Raw genomic sequence first — 22936 nt, 5'->3', positions numbered from 1 at the left:
TTATACCAGTTAAATATTGTGTTGAAATGAGGGCTGAAGTTGAACTTTTCATATCTCCCCTTTTATTATCACCTTAACTGCAGTCAGCACACACACACTGATACACAAGGGCATCATACCTGTCCGCTTACCATTTCCGTTTTTACAATTGTTATATCATATTTATATCTGCTAAAAACTAGCTGCATTGACATTTATTTTCTTTCACAGACTGAAAGATACTTTGGCATCCATCTATAAATAATTTGGTTGACATTGCAACTGTGACCACAGATCTGTATTTGGCATGGTTCTTGTTATTGGAGTGTATAAACTTTAATGACATTATGCCAGGGAATCTTTTGATTGCATCTCATTTGGTAAGTTTTTCATTCACCTAGTTTAATATGAAAATACTTTACTTTACCTACAATTATTGGGCTTTCATCAGATTTACACACGTTAAATCTAGGATCATATCATTTTTGTTTACACTTACTAAAAGGCATTTTTCTTTTTATATAATATATAATATAAATTAAATTAAAATAATGAAAATCTGATCTATATATTAAGTAACAGCAATTCTAATATAAGATCCCTATCTTACTTAATCATCTTTACATTTTTATTTTTGAATTTATATGTCTGATTTTGTTTCTGTAGCACTGAATCTGTTAGCTTGATGTCCGAGTGCTTGACCTCATTAAAAGGCACCAATGGCACATTGCATCATTTTCATGAGCAAATGCCGTTTATATGGAATTTTGAGCATTATTGAGAATGAAATCCACATTGTGACAGATTTTTGGAGTTACTGACAATTTTGTGTCATTAACTCCAAAAATCGGTCACAATTGTAACTTTTAAAATTAAAAGTAAAATTGTGGAATTGTGATTGATGGAACATTGCAAAAACAAATTTCAGCCATCTTTTAGGGAATCTTAATTTTCCGTAGAGAAGGTCGACGAAATTTGGTGTCATTTTCAGCCTGCGGTTATTAAGATCACGATTTTTGATGTTTTCCTAGAACTTTCACTGTAAAAAAAATAAAGACGGACATTGTGGGTTGTAGAAAAAATCATGTAAAATATGATATGCCAAGATTCAGAATTGTTCCTCCATTAAGGCAGCGGGGCTACACCGCAGATGTCTTTTTCTTTTTAATCACAAATCTTGGGTACGTGAAAAAATAGAATCGTTGCACCAATCGTGTTCCTATTTACACAATAGGTATGTACCGTTCAGTTTCGGCGTTTCCATCAAGGTCTTATCCAACATTTCAATAAACCATTGACTACTCTGTTCTTCATCTCATCTCATCTTCATCCGCTTATCCGGGGTCGGGTCGCGGAAGGAGCAGCTCAAGCAGGGGGCCCCAGACTTCCCTGTTCTACTCTGTTCTTTAATATAAATTTATTTGTACACATTTAGTTGAATGAATCGTACATCTAAGTCATTATAGTACCTCAATAAGTCAACAGTTTTCTGGTCTACTATCGCTAACCATGAGCCATAGCTGCTCCCCAGAGGATAGCCGCCTCCCACATGCCTGAATAAGTGCCTGCACTGCTCTGCCTAGATGATTATAAGGCACATATGCCCATGACCACTTAAGCAGGCTAGAATTCGTGGTGAGTAGCCAATGAACGCTAGGCATTCACCCTCATGCCATGCTACACAACAGCTGTAAATACATGTGGTCTGATTAATGAATATTGGGGGGAGAGTGAGAGGCGGAAGAGAATACAGTTTAAACTCTTTAATCGAAATGTGTATTAATTAGGTATTTATTGAAGCTCCGCCTGCCCATTTGGGAGCACTGTGTTGCCTAATGGCGGGAGGCTGTTTTAAGATGATTGCTACCGACTCACATTCTCTGCATTTCAAAGCAACCTTGTGCAATTATTTGTGTAGGATTATGTTCTCCCAAAACTTAACGGTAATTCCTTGACGAAAGTGAGTTCATTACATTGACTTGGTAGCCCATATTGAAAGTTGGATGCCAGCAGCTAACCTGTGGCACTTTGATTGTGGGGTTACCACCAGGATATGCAGTTACGGTTAATTTTGCTGAAGTACTGTACTGAACAAAATTGCATTAGTTGTCCTTAAACCTCTTAGAACATTCCAAAGCATTATTTTACTTTTAACTCACTCTATTTGTCTTATGCCTGAATTATGATAATTTCGGATGTAACTAAAAGTAATTTTAGGTTAATTTTAGAAGATGTCAAAGAAGCCATTTCAGCTAAAACTGAATCACAAATATTGAAACTAAACAACCCAAAATATCTCTCCTCCCTCCATCCCTAAGTGTTGCATGTTGATATTGTGATGATGTTGATCTCATTACAGTGCATTCAATTTGGTAATAGCTTGACGGATGGCATTAAAAATGACATGGCATTAATCTTAAATCTTAACTCCATTAGTTTAGTGCCAGGGAACCCGAAATCATGTTATTTTGGTTTAAAACAACTTATTTTGTCTTCCAGTAATCCAAACCATTTTTTCACTCACTAAAATGAATGTCATTCACATAAAACAATTATCCAATCATATATTTTTGCCAGTCTCTGTCAACCAGTTTGTGAACACTGGACCCTAGGAAATAGAAGACCTGTCATTCCCTTTCATCTGCAACTCCTTTTCCAAAAAAGCACAAAGCCTGTGTAAAGACAGAAAATCCCAGCAATATGACGCAGTGACTGAAGCAATTAATCATTACATCAATAAAAAAAATCAGCATAAAATCTCTTCCCCAACAGCCGAAAGACCTTGTGTCTGACCACATCCAATTAGCTCTTGATAAGGATCCAGATCCAGTGAAGATATTCTCTGATTACAGGGCTATGCAAAGAAAGTAAGGTCAAACAAATAAATACAAAATACAAGATGGAAAGTTGTTCTATAGTTTATTGATTTCTTTTCACAATTTAGCCATATTTTATGACTTGTATGAATGATGTTTCAAATATGAGGAATTATTCAGCAGTCTCCTTTCCCTAAAGAGAAAATCAAAAGAAAAGTAGGGTTTAAATTTGTAAAAGGCATTTTTAAAGTAAAGAATTCTAGGAAATTATTAAATAGAAAATAGTTGAAAAATCTGAACTGTACTTTTACTGTCCAATTACCTTTCCAGAGTCACGGGTCTTGGCCCTCAGCTTGTTGACCTGAGTCTCAGCAATATCAGCACGTTCCTCAGCCTCCTCCAGCTCATGTTGAACCTTCCTGCACTTGGACAGGTAAGAGTTGGCCTGCTCCTCCTGTAGATATATTCATATTTTGTCATTTAAAATTTAATGTCGCAAAGTTGAGTTGAGTATCCCTTGTAATTCCTTGTAACTTACCGCTTCCTCAGACTGTCTCTTGTAAGCCTTCACCTTCATTTGCAGCTTGTCAACAAGATCCTGAAGTCTGCAGCCATTCTTCTTATCCTCCTCAGTCTGATGCACATTTGAAAGTGAAAAAATCCACATCATGTGGCCTTTATCTATGATCAAAATGCTATAATAAACATATTTGGAGATGTAAATTGGACATACCTGGTAGGTGAGTTCCTTGACTCTCCTCTCATATTTGCGGACACCTTTTATAGCTTCTGCTCCACGCCTCTGTTCATTATCAACCTCTGACTCCAGATCGCGAACCTTGAGAGTAAAAGTGAATGACTCAACCTTGTCCTTACACTTGAGTTATACATTTTTAAATGCTGGGTGATTATTGTCTTACTCTGGCCTCCAGTTTCTGCAGCTGCTTCTTGCCACCCTTCATGGCCAGGTTCTCAGCCTCATCCAGGCGATGCTGCAGGTCTTTCACTGTGACCTCCAGGTTCTTCTTCATCCTCTCAAGGTGAGAACTAGTATCCTGCTCTTTTTTCAGCTCCTCAGCCATCATGGCAGCCTACAAGAAGAAGTAATATATTCATCAAGAGTTCCATTAAGTTCTCAAAACATCAATTAACAAACAAATATAGGCCTACATCAGTGATGGCTTTCTTGGCCTTCTCTTCAGCATTTCTGGCTTCCTGGACACTGTCATCCACCTCACCCTGGACTTGGACCAGGTCACTTTCCAGCTTTTTCTTTGAGTTCAACAGGCTTGTGTTCTGAAACATATTATTACTCAATTACTGTTAAAACATGAACGTGTTCTTGTAATCGTATGACAGGATTCAAATGTTTGTTTACCTGAGAGTGCAGCAGTCCAACACGCTCGCTGGCATCCACCAGCTCTTGCTCAGCCACTTTGCGGCCTCTCTCTGTCTGTTCCAGAGCTGCCCTCAGCTCCTCAATTTCAGCCACCATGAGACCGTTCCTACGTTCCACCATGGCAGCCTGCTCCTTCAGGTCTTCCGCAGCTCTGACAGCATCATCAAGATGCAGTTGGGCATCCTAATATTCACATGAAAACAGAACTGAATAGTTCACCACAAGATATAAATGCAACTATATTCTACATGTGCCGTACATTACATCTGTGTTTTACCTTCAGTTGTCCTTGAACATTTCTCAGCTGCTTCTGGGACTCAGCAGCCTGGCGGTTGGCATGACTCAGCTGGATCTCCATCTCATTCAGGTCTCCTTCCATCTTCTTCTTGATTCTCAGGGCATCATTCCTGCTCCTGACCTCAGAGTCAAGAGTGGCCTGCATGGAGTCAATGACCCTCTGGCTGTTCCTCTTGATCTGCTCCATCTCCTCATCCTTTTCAGCCAGCTTCCTGTCAACCTCACCCTTAATCTGGTTCAGCTCCAGTTGGACACGCAGAATCTTGGATTCCTCATGCTCCAGGGTTCCCTAAGGTATAAAATAAAAATTGACAAAATTGCAGACACTAATTATTTGATTTTTTATGTTGTTTTGCAGATTGAATCCTCACCTCAGCTTCCTCAAGGGCTGACTGGATCTCAGTCTTCTCTGTCTCCACCTGCTTCTTGGATTTCTCCAGCTCATGGATGCTCTTTCCGGTCTCACCAATTTGTTCAGTCAAATCAGAAATCTCCTCTACAGAGCAATTTTGCATTTGTCATAAGTCTGATACATATTTTACCACAACCTGGCACTTTAATATTATTTAACAAATACTCACGTTGAAGGTTTTTGTTTTCACGCTTCATGGTCTCCAGATGATCTAGAGTTTCTTCATAGGAGTTCTTCATCTTGAAAAGCTCAGTGCTGAGAGAACGAGCCTCTTTAAGACTTCCTTCAAGCTCTGCCTGACCCTCCTCATATTTCTGCTTCCAGTCAGCCAAAACCTGCACAATATTGTTAATAAAGTAGGAAAAGTTTAGCACTTGAAGAATAATCATTGTATACAAATATTTAAAATGTCATCTCAATGAATTACAACACACCTTGTCAAAGTTCCTCTGCTTCTTGTCTAGGTTGGCTGCCAGTCCGTTGGCCCTCTCCACATCAACCATGAGGTCCTCCACCTCACCCTGGAGTCTCTGTTTGGTCTTCTCCAGAGAGGCACACTTGGAGTTCACAGCCTCAATCTGTTCCTCAGCCTCTTGAAGGCGCTGGGCAAGCTTTTTTCTGTTAAAGAATAACATGGCTTAATTTGGGTACGTTTAACAATTATAATGTCCAATTTAGGTAAAGTTTTAAATGATTTACTCACTTGGACTCCTCAAGCTCCTCAGTGCGCTGGATAGCATCAGTTTCATACTTGCTCCTCCACTGAGCCACCTCACCGTTGGCCTTGGACATTCCACGCTGTAGCTCAGCCTTGGCCTCCTGCTCCTCCTCAAACTGCTCCCTCAGAAGATCACAGTCATGGCGGGCTGATTGCACACCATGAGCAAGAGCATTCTTTGCCTACAAAAGGCGAAACAGAGATCTCATAAATTCAATACATTTCATGATCTTTGAAGCCTACCGTCTTTATGAATAAATGATCCTTACTTTTACTTCCTCCTCATTTTGCCTCTTCAGCTCCTCAACCTGCTGAGTATATGCCTGCTTGCCTCTGGTCAGCTGGGAGACAAGAGCTTCCTTTTCCTCAAGCTGTCGACCAAACTCACCTAGTCGGAGGAAGTATGTCAAATTAGTTATACATATTGAGTTTGTGAGAAAATCTCATCTCATCTCATCTCATTTTCGTCCGCTTATCCGGGGTCGGGTCGCGGGGGGAGCAGCTCAAGCAGGGGGCCCCAGACTTCCCTTTCCCGGGCCACATTGACCAGCTCTGACGGGGGGATCCCGAGGCGTTCCCAGGCCAGTGTTGAGATATAATCTCTCCACCTAGTCCTGGGTCTTCCCCAAGGTCTCCTCCCCACTGGACGTGCCTGAAACACCTCCCAAGGAAGGCGCCCAGTGGGCATCCTTACCAGATGCCCGAACCACCTCAGCTGTCTCCTTTCTAAGTAAAGGAGCAGCGGCTCTAATCTGAGTTCCTCACGGATGGCTGAGCTTCTCACCCTATCCCTAAGGGAGACGCCAGCCACCCTTCTGAGAAAAATCATCTTGGCCGCTTGTACCCGCGATCTCGTCCTTTCGGTCATCACCCAGCCCTCATGACCATAGGTGAGGATAGGAACGAAGATCGACCGGTAGATCGAGAGCTTTGCATTGCGGCTCAGCTCTCTTTTCGTTACAACGGTGCGGTAAAGCGAACGCAATACCGCCCCCACTGCTCCGATTCTCCGGCCAATCTCACGCTCCATAGTACCCTCACTCGCGAACAAGACCCCGAGGTACTTGAACTCCTTCACTTGGGCTAAGGACTCATTTCCTACCCGGAGTAAGCAATCCACCGGTTTCCTGCTAAGAGTCATGGCCTCAGATTTAGCGGTGCTGATCCTCATCCCAGCCGCTTCACACTCGGCCGCCAGCCGATCCAGTGAGTGCTGAAGGTCACAGGCCGATGATCCAATGAGGACCACATCATCTGCAAAAAGCAGTGACGAGATCCTCAGACCACCGAACTGCAACCCCTCCCCACCACGACAACGCCTCGATATCCTGTCCATGTATATCACAAACAGGATTGGTGACAAGGCGCAGCCATGGCGGAGACCAGCGCCCACTGAGAACGAAACTGACTGGCTGCCGAGGAGAAAAATGTATATTCAATTACATTCCCAAAATGGTACCCCCAGAATTTCAAATGATACAAATGCCTGAATAAAATAAATACCAACCATTTTCTGTCAGCAGTCTTGCTCTCTGGGCACTGATGTCATTGACCTGGCGAGCATTCTCATCACTCTTAGCCTTGATTTCACTGAGTTGGTCCTCAAGGGTACGGCAAATTTTTTCCAGATTTCCCTGATGATTAAAAGATTATCAATTTGAAATCAATGTTGATTAATAGTTATTTATGTACTTATTATTTTGCATTATTTCTTAACACAATGAAGGCATCGAAGAATAACTTACCTTGGCCTTAGAAACAGCTTCCATGTTGCTGGAGAGGTCATCAATCTCCATCTTGTACTCGCTCTTCTCCTTCTCAAGCTTCTGCTTGACACGCTGGAGGTTGTCAATCTGCTCTCCCAGCTCTGCTACACTGTCAGCCTGCTTCTTACGCAGAGCAGCAGCAGTGGCTTCATGCTGCAGGGTGGACTCCTCAAGGTCACGACGCAGCTTCTGGAACTCAGCTTCACGCTTCTTGTTCATCTCAATCTGAGCAGAAGTGGCTCCACCAGCTTCCTCAAGCCTCTCACTGATCTCTTCAAGTTCCCTGGAGAGATCAGCTCTCTGCTTCTCAACCTTGGCACGAGCAGCACGCTCAGCCTCAATCTCTTCCTCCAGTTCCTCAATACGGGCCTAAATAATACACAAATATTAAGGTCAATATCCAAGTTCATAATTTCAGAACGTTTATATTAAAACAATTTAATTGATTAATTTTCCCACCTGAAGCTCCTTGATCTTTTTCTGAAGCTGAGCACCCAATGACTGCTCATCCTCAATTTTGCTCAGAAGCTGGCTGGTCTCAAAGTCCTTCCTGTGAATAATTAATAAGAAAAATTGTAAACTATATCAAAACAGTCACATGCACTAAACCCGATTGTTATTGTTAAAAAACAAATTAATTACTTCTTGATTTTCTCGTCAGACTGCTGTTTGTCATTCTCAAGATCCATGACAGTTTCCTGAGCCAGTTTCAGATCACCCTCAAGCTTTCTCTTGGATCTCTCAAGGTCCATACGGAGCTTCTTCTCTTGCTCCAGAGAACCTTCAAGCTGGATGTCAATAATTGAAAAATAATTAAGAACAATCCAATGTAATATTGAATATTCACTCAACTCCATTACTAATATTCATTGAAAGTTTCCATGAGCTTTTCTCACATCATCCACTTGCTGTTCAAGCTTGGTCTTGGCCTTGGTCAGAGTGTTGACTTTGTCTTCCTCTGCCTGCAGGTCATCAAGAGTCTGCTGATGTGACTCTTGGAGGGCTTTCTTCTCCTTTGTCAGCTTAGCAACGCTCTCATCCTGAGAGGCCATCTCCTCAGTCAGGTTCTTCACCTGAAAAAAACAAATTCACGTTTCATAATTTCTCATATGTAAAATGTAACCTTCCCTTAAACTCTATAACGGATGGACAATGTTGATGGTGATGGTATTGTGGTTAAATCTTAACAAACCTTGTTCTCAGTGGCATGTTTCTCCTTCTCCACTTTGGCCAAGGTAAGCTCCAGGTCATCAATGTCCTTCTTGAGTTCAGAGCATTCATCTTCCAGTTTTCTCTTCTTGGCAGTCAGCTCAGCATTGATTTCCTCCTCATCCTCCAATCTCTCAGTCGTCTCCTTGAGTTTGGCCTCCAGCTGGATCTTACTCTTGATGAGTCCTTCACACCTTTCTTCAGCATCATTCAGATTGTCTCCTTCCTGTGTGATATTTATATTGGTAAAACATGTCACATCAAATGTATCTCAATGTTTGCACACATACATTTTACATAATGTTTACTTACAGAAGCCATTTGCAGTGCAAGATCATTCTTCTCCTGCACGAGAGAAACCATCTTCTGCTCAAGTTCCTTCTTCTTGGCCAGGGCAGCTGCCAAGTCAGTCTTCATCTTATCATAGTTTTCCTTCATATTGGCAAGCTCCTTCTCGGTTTCAGCACTCTTCAGAAGAGGCTTTATCTTGTAGTACACCTTCATCCATGGCCAGTGTTTGACATTCATGAATGAGCGGATGTTGTACTGAATAGTGTAGATGGCTTCCCTATAGAATAAAATAAACCATCATATCGGGGATGTACTTAATAGCTAAAAAACCATTGTTGTTTTGACAACAATGTTTAAAAACATACCTCCTCTCCGTCATCTTCACATATTCCTTTCTCATGACATAACCTCTGGCTGCAGCCTGAATCATCCCGACCAGAGCTGCCAGCTTCTCATCTCGCATCTCCTCAAGAGTACCCAGAAGACCAGCTTTGAAGAACACCTTAATGTAACAAGAGACGTTTGTCAGCGTCAAATCCAGTAGAAACCTAGTTTTTGCAGCAATAAACATACCTTGGTGTGTCCAAATTTGTACTCATCATGAGGTACGTCAATGGATCCAAGAAGTTTCTCAGAAGCCTTCTTGTTGTCAATAAACTGACCATCAGGAATGACACTGGCATTCAGTACTTTGTACCTGAAGAAGATCATTGTAATGTTTTTAACAATGACACAAATATTAAAAGGCATTTATAAAGTTGCCATTGAAAAATCCTTCAGTTAGTACCTCTGCTTGAAGTCAGCATAGAGGATTCTGCTGGGGAAGCCCTTTCTGCAGATTCTGATGCCCTCCAGTACACCGTTACACCTCAGCTGGTGGATAACCAGGAAGTTCTCCATGAGTCCTGTTTTTTTGGTGAAATTCATGTTTTGAATTATATTAGTTTGGTATAGCAATGCCCATAAAACCTCACTAAAATGTATAACTTGATGCAGACACTATGAACATATACTAGTAGTCACTGTACCTGGAGTCTTTGACTCATTGGGAATCAGACAACGCACAAAGTGAGGATGGGTGCTCCTCAAGTTGGTCATCAGTTTGCCCAAATTCTCCTTTAGACATAAAACAAAATATAAATTGCATAGAACTTGTTTCGGAAAAAACAAATTAGAATTATATATGCATATAATAAGTAAAGTGAAGAATGTTTTTACATTTATTTGTGTGTTTACCCTTACCCTGAACTGTGAAGACACGGTCTGCATGGAGCCACCCTTCTTCTTGCCTCCTTTCTTTGCACCGCCAACCTCTGTTTTTAATTATTGGTTATTAGTTCATTTCATGCATATATATTTTTAAGAAACACATCAAATGGCTGGAAATAAATGGTTATTATAATATCATGGACAGAAAAACTACTGGTCCAAAATGTGAGCCGTACCTTCAACTACAGGTGGGTACAGGACAGGCAGGAGTTTGTTAGAGGACTTCTGGTACAGCTGAACAACAGAGTCATTCAGGGGATCCTTGTTCTTGTCCAGCCAGCCAGCGACGTTGTAGTCCACGGTACCAGCATAGTGCACCAGGGAGAAGTGGGCCTCAGCCTTGCCCTTTGCAGGCTTGGGCTTCTCAAATGCTTTGGTCTTGCCAAGATGCTGGTCATACAGCTTGTTCTTGAAGGTAACGTCTGAGGCCTTGGGGAACATGCACTCCTCTTCAAGGATGGAGAAGATGCCCATTGGCTTAAGAGAAAAAATGACAGATGACAAATTATGAAAAGTACCTTCATGGCCACACATAGAATAAAAATATATAGTTATAATATTCAGGTGTACCTTCTCAATGAGCTCAATGCAGGCAGCCAAGTCCATGCCAAAGTCAATGAACTCCCAGATGATACCCTCCTTCTTGTACTCCTCTTGCTCCAGGACGAACATGGTGTGGTTGAAGAACTGTTGCAGTTTCTCATTGGTAAAGTTGATGCACAGCTGCTCCATGCTGTTGTACTAGTAGGGGACATTTAATAAACCGACTATTACTCGTTTTCAAGAATTGAATGGTAATGACTAACGTCTCAGAATGAAGGAAATGCTTTCAGAAATGCTGCCACTTATTGAACAACCTACATCAAAAATCTCAAAACCAGCAATGTCCAGCACACCAATGTAGAATTGTCTTGCTTGCTTGGTGTCCAGCATCGTGTTGATACGGATGACCATCCACAAGAACAGCCTCTCATAGATAGACTTGGCCAGGGCACTCACTGAGTTGTTGACCTGAAAATATTTTTCTTTATAAAATCATCACAATCATATCAAAATATACTATACGTCATAATAGACAAACCAGGTTAACAGAAATTGTCTATTAACACATAAACTGTGTTTTTCTTACCTGAGGTACAGTCTGTCCCTTGGTGACATACTCATTTCCGACCTTCACTCTTGGGTAGCAAAGAGCTTTGAGCATATCAGCAGAGTTCAGAGACAGTAGATAGCAAATCTTGTCGGCCTCTACAAAGGTAACATGAAAAACGAATGTGTTATTATTCTGTATAATAATTACTCCAAATGTAATACAAGCAAATATGCACCAATATACCTTCTAGTGCACTGATGAATACATGTTAATTGTTACCTTCATTGCCATCTGGCTCAGCCTGCTCCTCACGCTGCTTCTGCTTGAACTTCATGTTACCGTGGTGAAGCACAGCACCAGTAAACTTAAAGATGGCCACCTTGTCCTCATTAGTGAAGCCCAAAATATCAATAGCAGCCTGTGTTGAAAACAAAGAACATTTAGAAAACATTTTATAAAACGTATGCCACGTGGAAAATATATGAATTGTTTTTCAATCAACCACTGACATCAGTAGCATCCAGCTCCTCTTTGTCATCAATGCTGGCCACAGTGATCTGACCCTGACTGCACATGGGGAAGTCGTAGGGGTTGCTGGTGATGAGTGTCATTTCTGAGGGATTAAACAAATGTCTTTTTTTCTGCTTTATATGCTGCTACCTAACAGTTAACTTCTGAATAAAAAAATAATTAATCTTGCTTTTCCAAATGCATTTCCATAATATGCAATGGAAGATATAATCTTTACCAAAAACGATTTATTCTAGAGAGAAAACTAGCCCTTTAAATATTTCAACTTCAGAAGTAATTTGTACATATTACGTCGTATTCGAATAGATAAAGGCAATTCAGGACAACTTTTCATCTTAATATTAAGTACATTCTTCACACTCTTACTATTATAAAATCTCACCAATGATCTCAGGTTTGTGGTTGGTCATCATCTGGAAGAAGATGTGATAGCCTCTCTCATCGGGAAGCTGGAATGACACTCTGGACTTCTCCAGCAGATCTATAAGGCCCATTCATTAATCAAAACCTATACCACTAATAATCTTGGTTAAGGAATCCACATGTAGAACTAGATACTTACACGTCTCAATGTCAGCACTGGATAGTTTACCGTTTGCGTGGAAATGAATTCTGATGAATTTACCCTGTTTGCAAAATAATTAGTTTTAATCATCCTCAAAAAAATACTCAAAAAGTAGGGAGCATCTTCAGGGAGGAATTCATTTCATACTTACAAAACGGGAGGAGTTGTCATTTCTCACAGTCTTGGCATTACCATAGGCCTCCAGCAGGGGATTTGCTGCAATGATCTGGTCCTCCAGTGACCCCTATAATCCGACATAAAATGTTTATACCTTTTTCTGAATTATATTTGAATTCTTCATGTTCTTATGTGATTTATTAATGAATTGATTCATTGATTTAATTGATTTAAACATACTTTTATCTTTCCAGCGCCTGCATCCGCCGGCTTATCTCCTCCACCACTCACTGCGATGGTAGCAAAATACTGGATGACACGCTTGGTGTTCACAGTCTTTCCAGCACCGGATTCTCCACTGGGTGTGAAAAGACAAATAAAGTAAATTCATATTGACATGTTTCCAATGCATGATTCAGTGTATTATATTTATATTATATTAACAGGATTAAACTTACGTGATAAGGACAGACTGGTTCTCTCTGTCTGTAAAATAAATATTTACATTTGCATGATTATGCCATTTAATAATAAAAACAAGGTAAAATTAGGGATTTGAAACTTTGAATTTACAAACCAGTAAGCATGAACTGAAAGGCGTTGTCAGAGACAGAGAAGATGTGGGGTGGAGCCTCCATACGCTTCTTGCCTCTGTAGGCATTGACACACGCCTGATCGTACACTGGGAGCCACTTGTAGGGGTTTACAGTGGCACAGAACAGCCCAGAGTAGGTCTGAAGGAGGTCACAGAGATTCACATTAATTGTACCTATTAACGATGCATATTACTCATGTTTCTTATATTTTCATTGAGGCAAAATATCTTACGTAGATCATCCATGCTGAATAACGCTCTGCGAGGTTATACAACACAGAGGCTTCATTGAGATGGGTCATCATGGCCATGTCCTCAATTTTGTCGTACTTGGGAGGATTCATGGGATAGACATCGTCCTCCTTGACTGTCCTCTCCTGAAATATGGAAACTCATTATTAGTTTTCTTACCAGTACAACTATTGAGACTTTCACTTTTTGTTGATACCAGCTAATTTGTTTCTGCCATCATCAACCACTGCCTACCTCCTTTGTAGTCAAAACGGTGACGGTGACTTTGCCACCTTCCCTCTTAGTGATGGTACACTTTAGGTACAGTTCCTTAACATCAGTCACATATGCAGCAGTCTTCGCATCGAATGGCGAGCTCTGGGCCGAAATCCTCTCCCTCTCTGGCTTCCGGAGGTAAATGGCAGCCGCGCCATAAATGGCCATTTCTGCGTCCGTACTCATGATGGAGGCTTATTTCATGAAAACAAACATACTCATTTATTTATTTTAACTGACATATATAGATGGCTTCAAGAAGGTTTTGTGATGGTGTTATCTTTATTTAAAAGTACAGATAGCCTCAAGAAGGTCTGGAGCTTTTTCGGTGATGAGATGATGCTGAATTATTCTTACCGTTTTCTTCCCTTCAGCTGCAGAAGAAATGATACCTTAACAAGAAAAAGTAAGTCTAATGTTAACATTTTACTGACTTGTTCCTGAGTAAAATGGACAATCTAATATAAAATCCAAGGCCATGTGTGTCAGTGCAGAGGCACATGTGCTTTTGTTCTTAATTGTTGATTTTTTTCTCTTCTAGCAACATTTCCTATCTGATACCACCAAAGATAATAATTAAATTATCAAATATTTAAAAAAAATATGATCCCTATCAAATTATATAAGAGAAAATAAGAGGTTGGTAAATAATGCATAAAAAACTAACCTCACATAAAACCATCTTAAAAATCTCTACTAATGGTTTCTATACCAAGAAATTGAATAAGTATCATTCAAAGTCGCTGGGTGGAGTAATTAAATACACAGAAATAAATTATAATGCAATGGTCTCTTCTAGACAGTATCTCTCTTAGACTGCAGTCTGAGATTGTCTGAAAAAAGTCTCAAGTCGTTCAAAACATGAATTATCAATCCAAAGAAATCCTCAAAATATATAAAAAAATAAGACTCAAATGCAGTGGTTACTTAAAAACAATATGGTCAAAAAATTATCTGCATAAAAAATATTAACAATTGGATGAATGTAGCCTAAATAACAAAGTAGTCATTTTAATAAATGAAAAGAGCCTCCAGGAAAAGACAAGCAAGCTGAAGCATCAGTCAGACTTACCACCAGTTGTAACAACCTGAAATCCCCTGCAGTCTTATCCATCTCATCTTGTGGCCTCTTATATAGAGGTGGTTCTGCAGTCCAGGCAGAAACTAAATAAGGGCAGATCCTCAAAACGCTTTTCTTTTTTAACTTTTTAACTTTTTGTTAATTGAGTCATACCTTGAGTGCCATACATGTTAAGAATTTATATGGTGTTTTTTTTGTATTTGTATTAATGAGTAATATTTTGACTGCGACATAAATACATTTCAACAGTCTGTATGCTGGATCCAATTCATAATATCTGGGGGTATTTCATATTTTAGTTTGTTTCATGCAATTTTAGAACATTTACTCTGTTTAATAAGTTAATAATCAGTTGAATCTATAAATATAATACATTCAAGTATATTACCAGTGCTTGCCACATTGCAAGTGTTAGCCAACATTCCGTTTTGTTGGCATGATTTTAAATCTTTCATGACTTTAATGCCAGGGAACGTAAATTAATAGAGGCCTGATCTTGGAAGGTATAGTGTTGCATTTATTAATACATTTTGGAGTGCACTCTCTTCACTACTTCAATAGCTATTAAGGTTTCTAAATTATTTCATCAACATAGTGTGATATGTTACTAATCTTTTCCCTGAATAAATAAACAAATCAGTTTATTAAGGATGTACAAAGACATTGTGGCTCAACAGAAATCTCCAACCTGTCCTGTCTTACTAGCCATCTAGGAATCATTTAGCTTTTCAACCAACCTGCTGTGTGTGTTTGCATGTGTGTGTCATGCATAATGAATCAATTATAATAATGATAATATGGAATAATGGTTATTGGGTTTGATCGGCCCAACAGCAAGGTGCATGGGAAAATTATTTTAAAATAGTTCATCACTCGTGTGTTAATGTAAAAAATGTTGTAGGTTTTAAAACTTCTTTTCATTGTTTTTCTTAATTCATTTTGTCCGGAGTACTGTCCTCATTTATATAGCATTTCAATTTGTTCCATGATAACCATAACAGCGGTTCAATATTGTGTTTGAAATGTGGGCTGAAAGTGATACTTTTCATATCTCCCCTTTTGTTATCATCTTAACTGCAGTCAGCGCACACACTGATAGACAAGAGCATCATTCCTGTCTTTTTACCATTTCTCATTTTACAATTTTAACATCATATTTATATCTGCTAAAAACCAGCGGCATTGGCATTTACCTTCCATCACAGATTGAATGAAACTTGGGCATCTATCTAATATCTATAAATAATTAGATTGAAATCGAAACTGTGACCACAGATCCTTTTTTGGCATGGTTATGTTCGTGTTCTTGGATTATATATACTTTAATGACATGATGCCAAGGAGTTGTTAGAGTGCATTTCCCTTACCAAGTGTTTTGTTAACCTAGTTTAATTAACAAAATACCTTATGTTATCTACGGTTATTGGGCTTTTAAACATAATATATATTACATCTAGGATCATATCATGTTTGTGATGTTCAAAAGGCATTTTTCTTTTTCAAAATATAAAATATAAATAAGCTCTGCGACAGCTCTGTCGCATAGTGCAGAGTCATTTCTGACAATGGGCCAGCTGGGCTAATGTGTAAGTGCTAATGAACCCTAAACCAGCCCAGAATCCATAGTGAGCTGCCAGTAATCACCAGGCACTCGCCCCGTTCCCTGATACACACCAGTTGTAAATATATGTGGACAAATTGAACTCCAACAGGACAGTAGAGCTTTGGCTCCATGCTGATCATGTTATCCACGGGTATCGCATTAGTTGGTGGAGTTGAAATGCCTTTCAAAAGCTTAACTCTGGTGTGGATCTAGCTCAGGAGGTAGAGCAGTTGTCTTGTAACCTAAAGGTTGCTAGTCTGATCCCCAGCTCCTCCTAGCTGAGTGTTGATGTGTCCCTGAGCAAACCCTGACGAGCTGGCGGTCGCCTTGCATGGTTGACTCTGCTGTCGGTGTGTCAATGTGTGTATTAACCGATGTAAGTCGCTTGGATAAAAGGGTCTGCTAAATGCCCTAATTGTAATCTTTCTGTTATTAACTCTTGATAATAAGAACCCTAGATTATACCAATATTTGATTTAAAGGAAGATAGGTTTTTTTTTCACCGTCTTCTGAAATAAGTCTAATTTAATTACTATTATTCGACCCTTCACAACAACTGCAGAGTCAGAATCATTCTGATGGCTGACCAAGGGGATTATTTAATTTAAACCTTTACATTCCAAAACGTTTTTTTTAAGACAGTTTTTAAGATGTTGCTTATCAAATTATGAGTTAATAAAATAATAATAATATCTTGAAAATCTTCAGTCAGGGCCGAGAGGGCCTGACTGACCTAGTGGTCCTAATGCTGCTAGGGATAGGTTAAATGCAGTGTCCTCAATCTCCCTGGAGTAAAATAAAGTACAACAAATGAATAGACGGTTGGGATGGCGGGGTTGCAAATAGGATTTGCAGGCAAACAAGCATGGAGCCATACCATAACTAAGCCTTGGACCATATCATAACTAAACCTGGGGCTGTACCATAACTAAACCGGGTGCCGTACCATAATTAGGCAGAGGGTTGCTCTAAGCCTGCAGCATTATGCTAATTTGTATGTTTTTAGAGTGGTAAACCACATATTTGCTAGCTGATGAACACAATGCTAAGATTGCCTATAGCAGGACAATGTGGAAAGTAGTTTAACTAAAATGCCGTACACCAAACTTTGCATTAGTTGTGCGTTTCTCAAGTAGTCCGATGTTTACACTTTAAAATGTCATGCACATTCCAAAGCATTGCTTGACTTTTTCCTTCACTACATGGACATCCATATGCCTGAAAGTATGTCTTATTTGATCAAAAGTAATTTTATGTTTAACCTTTCGGCCTGTATCCAATGACCTATGAGATCCATCTCTAGTAAAAAATAAAAAAATGTTTATAAGACTGAGCAAAGGAAGTAAAGCCAAACAAATAACTACACATTACAAGATGGAAAATAGATGTATAGTTTATTGTTTGCTATCAATTTTTTTTTCATATTATATGCCTTGTAAAATGTGAAATATTTCCAATGGCAAGGAATTATTCAGCACTCTCCTTACCCTAAGAGAAAAACAAGCAAATGCAGGACTTAGATATTTTGTCATGTTTGAAGTAAAACATTTGAGTAGATTCTAAGGTATATATTTGTACAAAAATCGGAAGTGTACCAAGTTTACTGCCATCCAATTACCTTTCCAGAGTCATGGCTCTTGGCCCTCAGCTTGTTGACCTGAGTCTCGACGATGTCAGCACGTTTCTCAGCCTCCTCCAGCTCATGTTGAACCTTCCTTCACTTGGACAAGTAAGAGTTGGCCTGCTACTCCTGTAGGAACATTCGTATTTTGTTTAAATAAATTCCACATTTAATGCAATAATCAGATTTTGTTATGTTGTTTCTACTTACCGCTTCCTCAGCCTGACTCTTGGAAACCTTCACCTTCAGCTGAGCTTTGTCCACAAGATCCTGGAGTCTGCAACCATTCTTCTTTTCCTGCTAAGTCTGATGAACATTTCAAAGTGAAAAAACACAATCATGTGGCCTTTAGATATGATCAAAATGCTAATGCAGTAGAAACATATTTGGAGATTTAAGTCGGACCTACCTGGTAGGTGAGTTCCTTGACTCTCCTCTCATATTTGCGGTCACCTTTTACAGCATCTGCCCCACTTCTCTGTTCATTATCAACCTCTGCCTCCAGATCACGAACCTTTAGAGTAAAATGAAACAATGAAACTCGTCCTTACATGGACTTAAAATATTATTAAATGCTTGATGATTACTTTCTTACTCTGGCCGTTACTGAAGCTGCTTCTTGCTACCCTTCAAGGCCAGGTTCTCAGCCTCATCCAGGCGATGCTGCAAGTCTTTCACTGTGACCTCCAGGTTCTTCTTCATCCTCTCCAGGTGAGAGCTAGTGTCCTGCTCTTTCTTCAGCTCCTTAGCCATCATGGCAGCCTACAAGGTCAAGTTATATATTTATTAAGAGTTCCATTAAGTTTTCATAACATCATTAACAAACGAGTGTAGAACTACATCAGTGATCAGTGATGGCCTTTTCATTCTCTTCAGCATTTCTGGCTTCCTGGACGGTGTTGTCAAACTCACCCTGGACTTGGACCAGGTCAGTCTCAAGCTTCCTCTTCAAGTTCAACAGGTTTGTGTTCCGAAACATATTATAATGCAATTACAATTAAAACATTTGTGTTCTTGTATTCAAATGATAGGATTAGAATGTTTGTTTACCTGAGAGTGCAGCAGTCCAACCAGCTCACTGGCGTCCACCAGCTCTTGCTCAGCCACTTTGCGGCCTCTCTCTGTCTGTTCCCTCAATTTCAGCCACCATTAGACCGCTCCTACGATCTGCCATGGCAGCCTGCTCCTTCAGGTCTTCCGCAGCTCTGACGGCATCATCAAGATGCAACCGGGCATCCTAATATTAACAGAAACAGAAAACATCATAAAAGGACATCTAGTACTACATTTCACAAGCGCGGTTCATTTGTTATTGTCACACCTTTAGTTGACCCTGAACATTTCTCAGCTGCTTCTGGGCCTCAGCAGCCTGGCGGTTGGCATGGCTCAGCTGGATCTCCATCTCATTCAGGTCTCCCTCCATCTTCTTCTTGATTCTCAGGGCATCATTCCTGCTCCGGACCTCAGAGTCAAGAGTGGACTCTCGTTGGAGTTTTTTTTTTTCACGCTTCATGCTCTCCGGATGATCCAGAGAAAAGGTCAGTGCTGAGAGAACAAGCCTCATTCTGAGTTCCTTCAAGCTCTGCCTGGCCCTCCTCATATTTCTGCTTCCAGTCAGCCAAAACCTGTTTATTGTTGATAATAAAGGGGTGCATGTTAAGCACCTGAGGGAGACTCATATGATGGAATATTTAAATTAATAACAGCAGACCTTGTCAAAGTTCTTCTCCAGAGAGGAACACTTGGAGTTCACAGCCTCAATCTGTTCCTCTGCCTCCTGAAGGCTAGGCAAACTTTTTCCTATGAATGAATAGCATGGCTTAATTTGTGTAAATTATTCAAACAGAAAGAATACATTAGACATTCCACGCTGCTGCTCAGCCTTGGCCTCCTGCTCCTCCTCAATCTGCTCCCTCAGAAGGTCACAGTCATGGCGGGCTGATTGCCCACCATGAGCAAGAGCTTTTTTGACCTACAAAAGTTGAAACACAACATGACAATTTCTGATGTTTTTTTAATCTTTGTCCCCTACAATTTTCATGAATACTGCTACCATACCTTAACCTTCCTACCATACCTTCCTCCTCATTTTGCCTCTTCAGCTCCTCGATCTGTTGAGTATAAGCCTGCTTGCCTCTGGTCAGCTGGGAGACCAGAGCTTCCTTCTCCTCAAGCTGACGGCCGAATTCGCCTAGTTGGAGCGGAATGTGAAATATTGAATACGTTGTAGAAAAGGTATAAAACTGAAAATATAGATGTAATCTGAGCAGAAGTGGCTCCACCAGCCTCCTCAAGCCTCTCACTGATCTCTTCAAATTCTCCGGAGAGATCAGCTCTGTGCTTCTCAACCTTGGCACGAGCAGCACGCTCAGCCTCAATCTCTTCCTCAAGTTCCTCAATACGGGCCTAAATAATGGGAACAATTTTGATCAATATCAAATTGTGTCATTTCAGAAAATGTGTATTAACAGCAAAGGAACACCATTAGGCATATTCTCCAGTATTCTCCAACCTGAAGCTCCTTGATCTTTTTCTGAAGCTGAGCACCCAGTGACTGCTCATCTTCAATCTTGCTCAGAAGCTGGCTGGTCTCAAAGTCCTTTCTGTGAATAATAAATATTCATTTTTATTATCAATTATTGATGAAGAAAATGTTGAACTATTGTAAAAGAAAAAGAAAAGAAATCAGAAGGCATATTGAATGTATTATATTGTGGTTCACAAAATAAAAATGGCTTACTTCTTGATTTTCTCATAAGACTGCTGTTTGCTGTTCTCAAGATCCATGACAGATTCCTGAGCCAGTTTCAGATCACCCTCAAGCTTTCTCTTGGATCTCTCGAGGTCCATACGGAGCTTCTATAATAAAAAATAATGAAGAACAATCAAATGTAATATTGAATATTCTCTGCAACTACTGATATTCATTGAATGTTTCCATGAGCTTTTCTCACATCATCCACCTGCTGTTGCTGCTTGGTCTTGGCCTTGGTCAGAGTGTTGACTTTGTGTTCCTCTGCCTGCAGGTCATCAAGAGTCTGCTGATGTGACTCTTGGAGGGCTTTCTTCTCCTTTGTCAGCTTAGCAGCACTCTCATCCTGAGAGGCCATCTCCTCAGTCAGGTTTTTCCCCCAAAACAAAATCATATGTCAAACATGCTAATTTCAGAAATTAGCATGTTTGACATAAGTGGAAACTAAATAAGGGCAGGTCTTCGATGCTTTTTTAAAACTTTGCAAATAATTTGTTTATTGGCTCATTCTTTTAGTGCCATACATGATAACAATCTATAATTGTATAAGTTGTGTATGTATTTTATCTCAATATTTTAAATGCAACATCAACACATTTCAAATGTTTTTATGCTGGAATCCAATTCATCCAATTCATAATATCTGGGGACATTTCATATATGCATTTGGTTTATTGGAAATGCAGAACATTTACTATGTTCAACAAGTTAATGATCAGTTTAATCTATAAATATATTAGTTACGTTTATTACCAGTGCTTGCCACATTGCAACAGTTAGCCAACATTCCGTTTTGTTGGCAAGATTTTCAATCTTTATGACTTAATGCCAGGGAACGTAAATTATCAAGGCCTGATACCTTGGAAGTTATAGTGTTGCATTTATTAATACCTTTTGGAGTGCATTCCCTTCAATTCTTCCAATGCCACTAAGTATTTCATCAACATAGTGTGATATATAACTAATCTTTTCCTTAAAACCCGCCTGTCTCACTAGTCATCTAGGGATCAGATAAACTATTTTCTTTATACTTAAATAGAAAGTACAGGTATGAAGGTCAATTTAGTCTGAATGATGCATTTATCTTTGCAACCAACCTGCTGTGTGTGTGTGTGTGTGTGTGTGTGTGTGTGTGTGTGTGTGTGTGTGTGTGTGTGTGTGTGTGTGTGTGTGTGTGTGTGTGTGTGTGTGTGTGTGTGTGTGTGTGTGTGTGTAAGCATTCTCAAGGTGGCTTAACCTAACACAATGCATATGGAGTAATGGCTAAAGTATTTTATCAGCAAAACAGCAAGGAGTAAAAATGAATAAATCAGTTCATCACTCGTTCATCACAATGTAAAAAAAATTGTAGGTTATAAAACTTCTTATTGAAGCTTCTCTTAATTCATTTGGACCAGAGTACTGTCTTCATTCATGTCGTTTTTTATTTTGAACCGTTATTATAATTATAGCAGTTTAATATTGTGTTTGAAATGTAGAAATGTAAATCTCCCCTTTTTATTATCATTTTTACTGCAGTCAGCGCACACACATTTATACACAAGGGCATCATTCCTGTATCTTTACCATTACCCATTTTACTATTGTAATATCATATTTATATCATCCAAAAACCAGCTGCGGTGACATTTATCTTCTATCACAGATTGAATGATAGTTGGGCATCTATCTATAAATAATTAGGTTGACATCGAATACAGATCCTTTAGCGGCATGGTACGGATCATGTCATTGGATTATATATACTTTAATGACATGATGCCAAAGAAATGTTAGATTGCATTTCCATTACTCAGTATTTCATATATCAGTATATATATAAATAAGGTTGTGGGCAGAGCCTTTGGACTACAAGACCGGTCCAGATATTAAACCTGCTTGATATCACTCGGGGCTCTGCAATATATCACTGCGCCTATCGGAATGCGTCTTTGCAGTTCACACTATCATCACTCTAAGGCACACGCTACGATATGCCTCGAAGCTGCGTGTCTTTCACTTGAAAATCTGGCTTAAATCATGTAGTGTTAGCATTTCAGTATTCACAACCAAATCATAAGGAGTGAAGATGTGTGTTACCACCAGGGATGGAAAGTACTTAAACTAAAATGCTGTACAACACACTTTTGCATTAGTTGTGCGTTTCACAAGTAGTCCAATGTTTACACTTGAAAAGGTCACGCATATTCCAAAGCCTAGCTTTTCTTTTTCTTTCACTACATTATCCATAGCATATGGATAATGGATAATATACATTATTTTTGGTAAGTGGTGGTTTAGGACCGGAGGAAGGATCATGGGATGATAATAATACA

General features: G+C 39.7%; 2 protein-coding genes and 1 pseudogene across 2 annotated transcripts in view; all 3 read right to left on the bottom strand.

Moving 5' to 3' along the window:
• Positions 1 to 13956, bottom strand: part of LOC115542533 (myosin heavy chain, fast skeletal muscle-like) — a 193577-nt gene extending 179621 nt beyond the window's left edge. Inside the window, exon 1 of the mRNA XM_030354818.1 lies at positions 13922 to 13956. The gene's annotated coding sequence lies outside the window, so the exon portion shown is untranslated. The remainder of the gene's footprint in view (positions 1 to 13921) is intronic.
• On the bottom strand, positions 2882 to 14680 carry LOC115542557 (myosin heavy chain, fast skeletal muscle). Its single transcript, XM_030354848.1, has 41 exons — positions 14637 to 14680; positions 13922 to 13956; positions 13544 to 13758; positions 13291 to 13434; positions 13040 to 13196; positions 12921 to 12948; positions 12703 to 12820; positions 12497 to 12589; positions 12343 to 12406; positions 12163 to 12261; positions 11759 to 11862; positions 11529 to 11667; positions 11286 to 11404; positions 11018 to 11167; positions 10727 to 10897; positions 10333 to 10633; positions 10130 to 10200; positions 9916 to 10003; positions 9675 to 9792; positions 9461 to 9584; positions 9253 to 9389; positions 8909 to 9164; positions 8580 to 8822; positions 8284 to 8460; positions 8030 to 8175; positions 7847 to 7937; positions 7367 to 7756; positions 7129 to 7255; positions 5891 to 6009; positions 5607 to 5803; positions 5338 to 5521; positions 5073 to 5238; positions 4863 to 4987; positions 4472 to 4780; positions 4174 to 4377; positions 3966 to 4091; positions 3716 to 3886; positions 3529 to 3633; positions 3334 to 3429; positions 3118 to 3249; positions 2882 to 2988 (listed from the first exon to the last, which is right to left on the bottom strand). Exons 3-41 carry the CDS (start codon positions 13748 to 13750, stop codon positions 2968 to 2970), a joined length of 5817 nt encoding a protein of 1938 aa, XP_030210708.1. The 5' UTR covers positions 13751 to 13758; positions 13922 to 13956; positions 14637 to 14680; the 3' UTR covers positions 2882 to 2967.
• Positions 14681 to 17715: 3035 nt separating this feature from the next.
• Positions 17716 to 20979, bottom strand: LOC115541296 (myosin heavy chain, fast skeletal muscle-like; annotated as a pseudogene).
• Between the last annotated feature and the right edge of the window lie 1957 nt (positions 20980 to 22936).

Source organism: Gadus morhua, chromosome 4 (assembly GCF_902167405.1).
Source record: "Gadus morhua chromosome 4, gadMor3.0, whole genome shotgun sequence".
Lineage (NCBI taxonomy): Eukaryota > Metazoa > Chordata > Actinopteri > Gadiformes > Gadidae > Gadus > Gadus morhua.
Note: the sequence above shows the minus strand (reverse complement) of the source record. Positions and strands in the feature narration are given on the sequence as shown.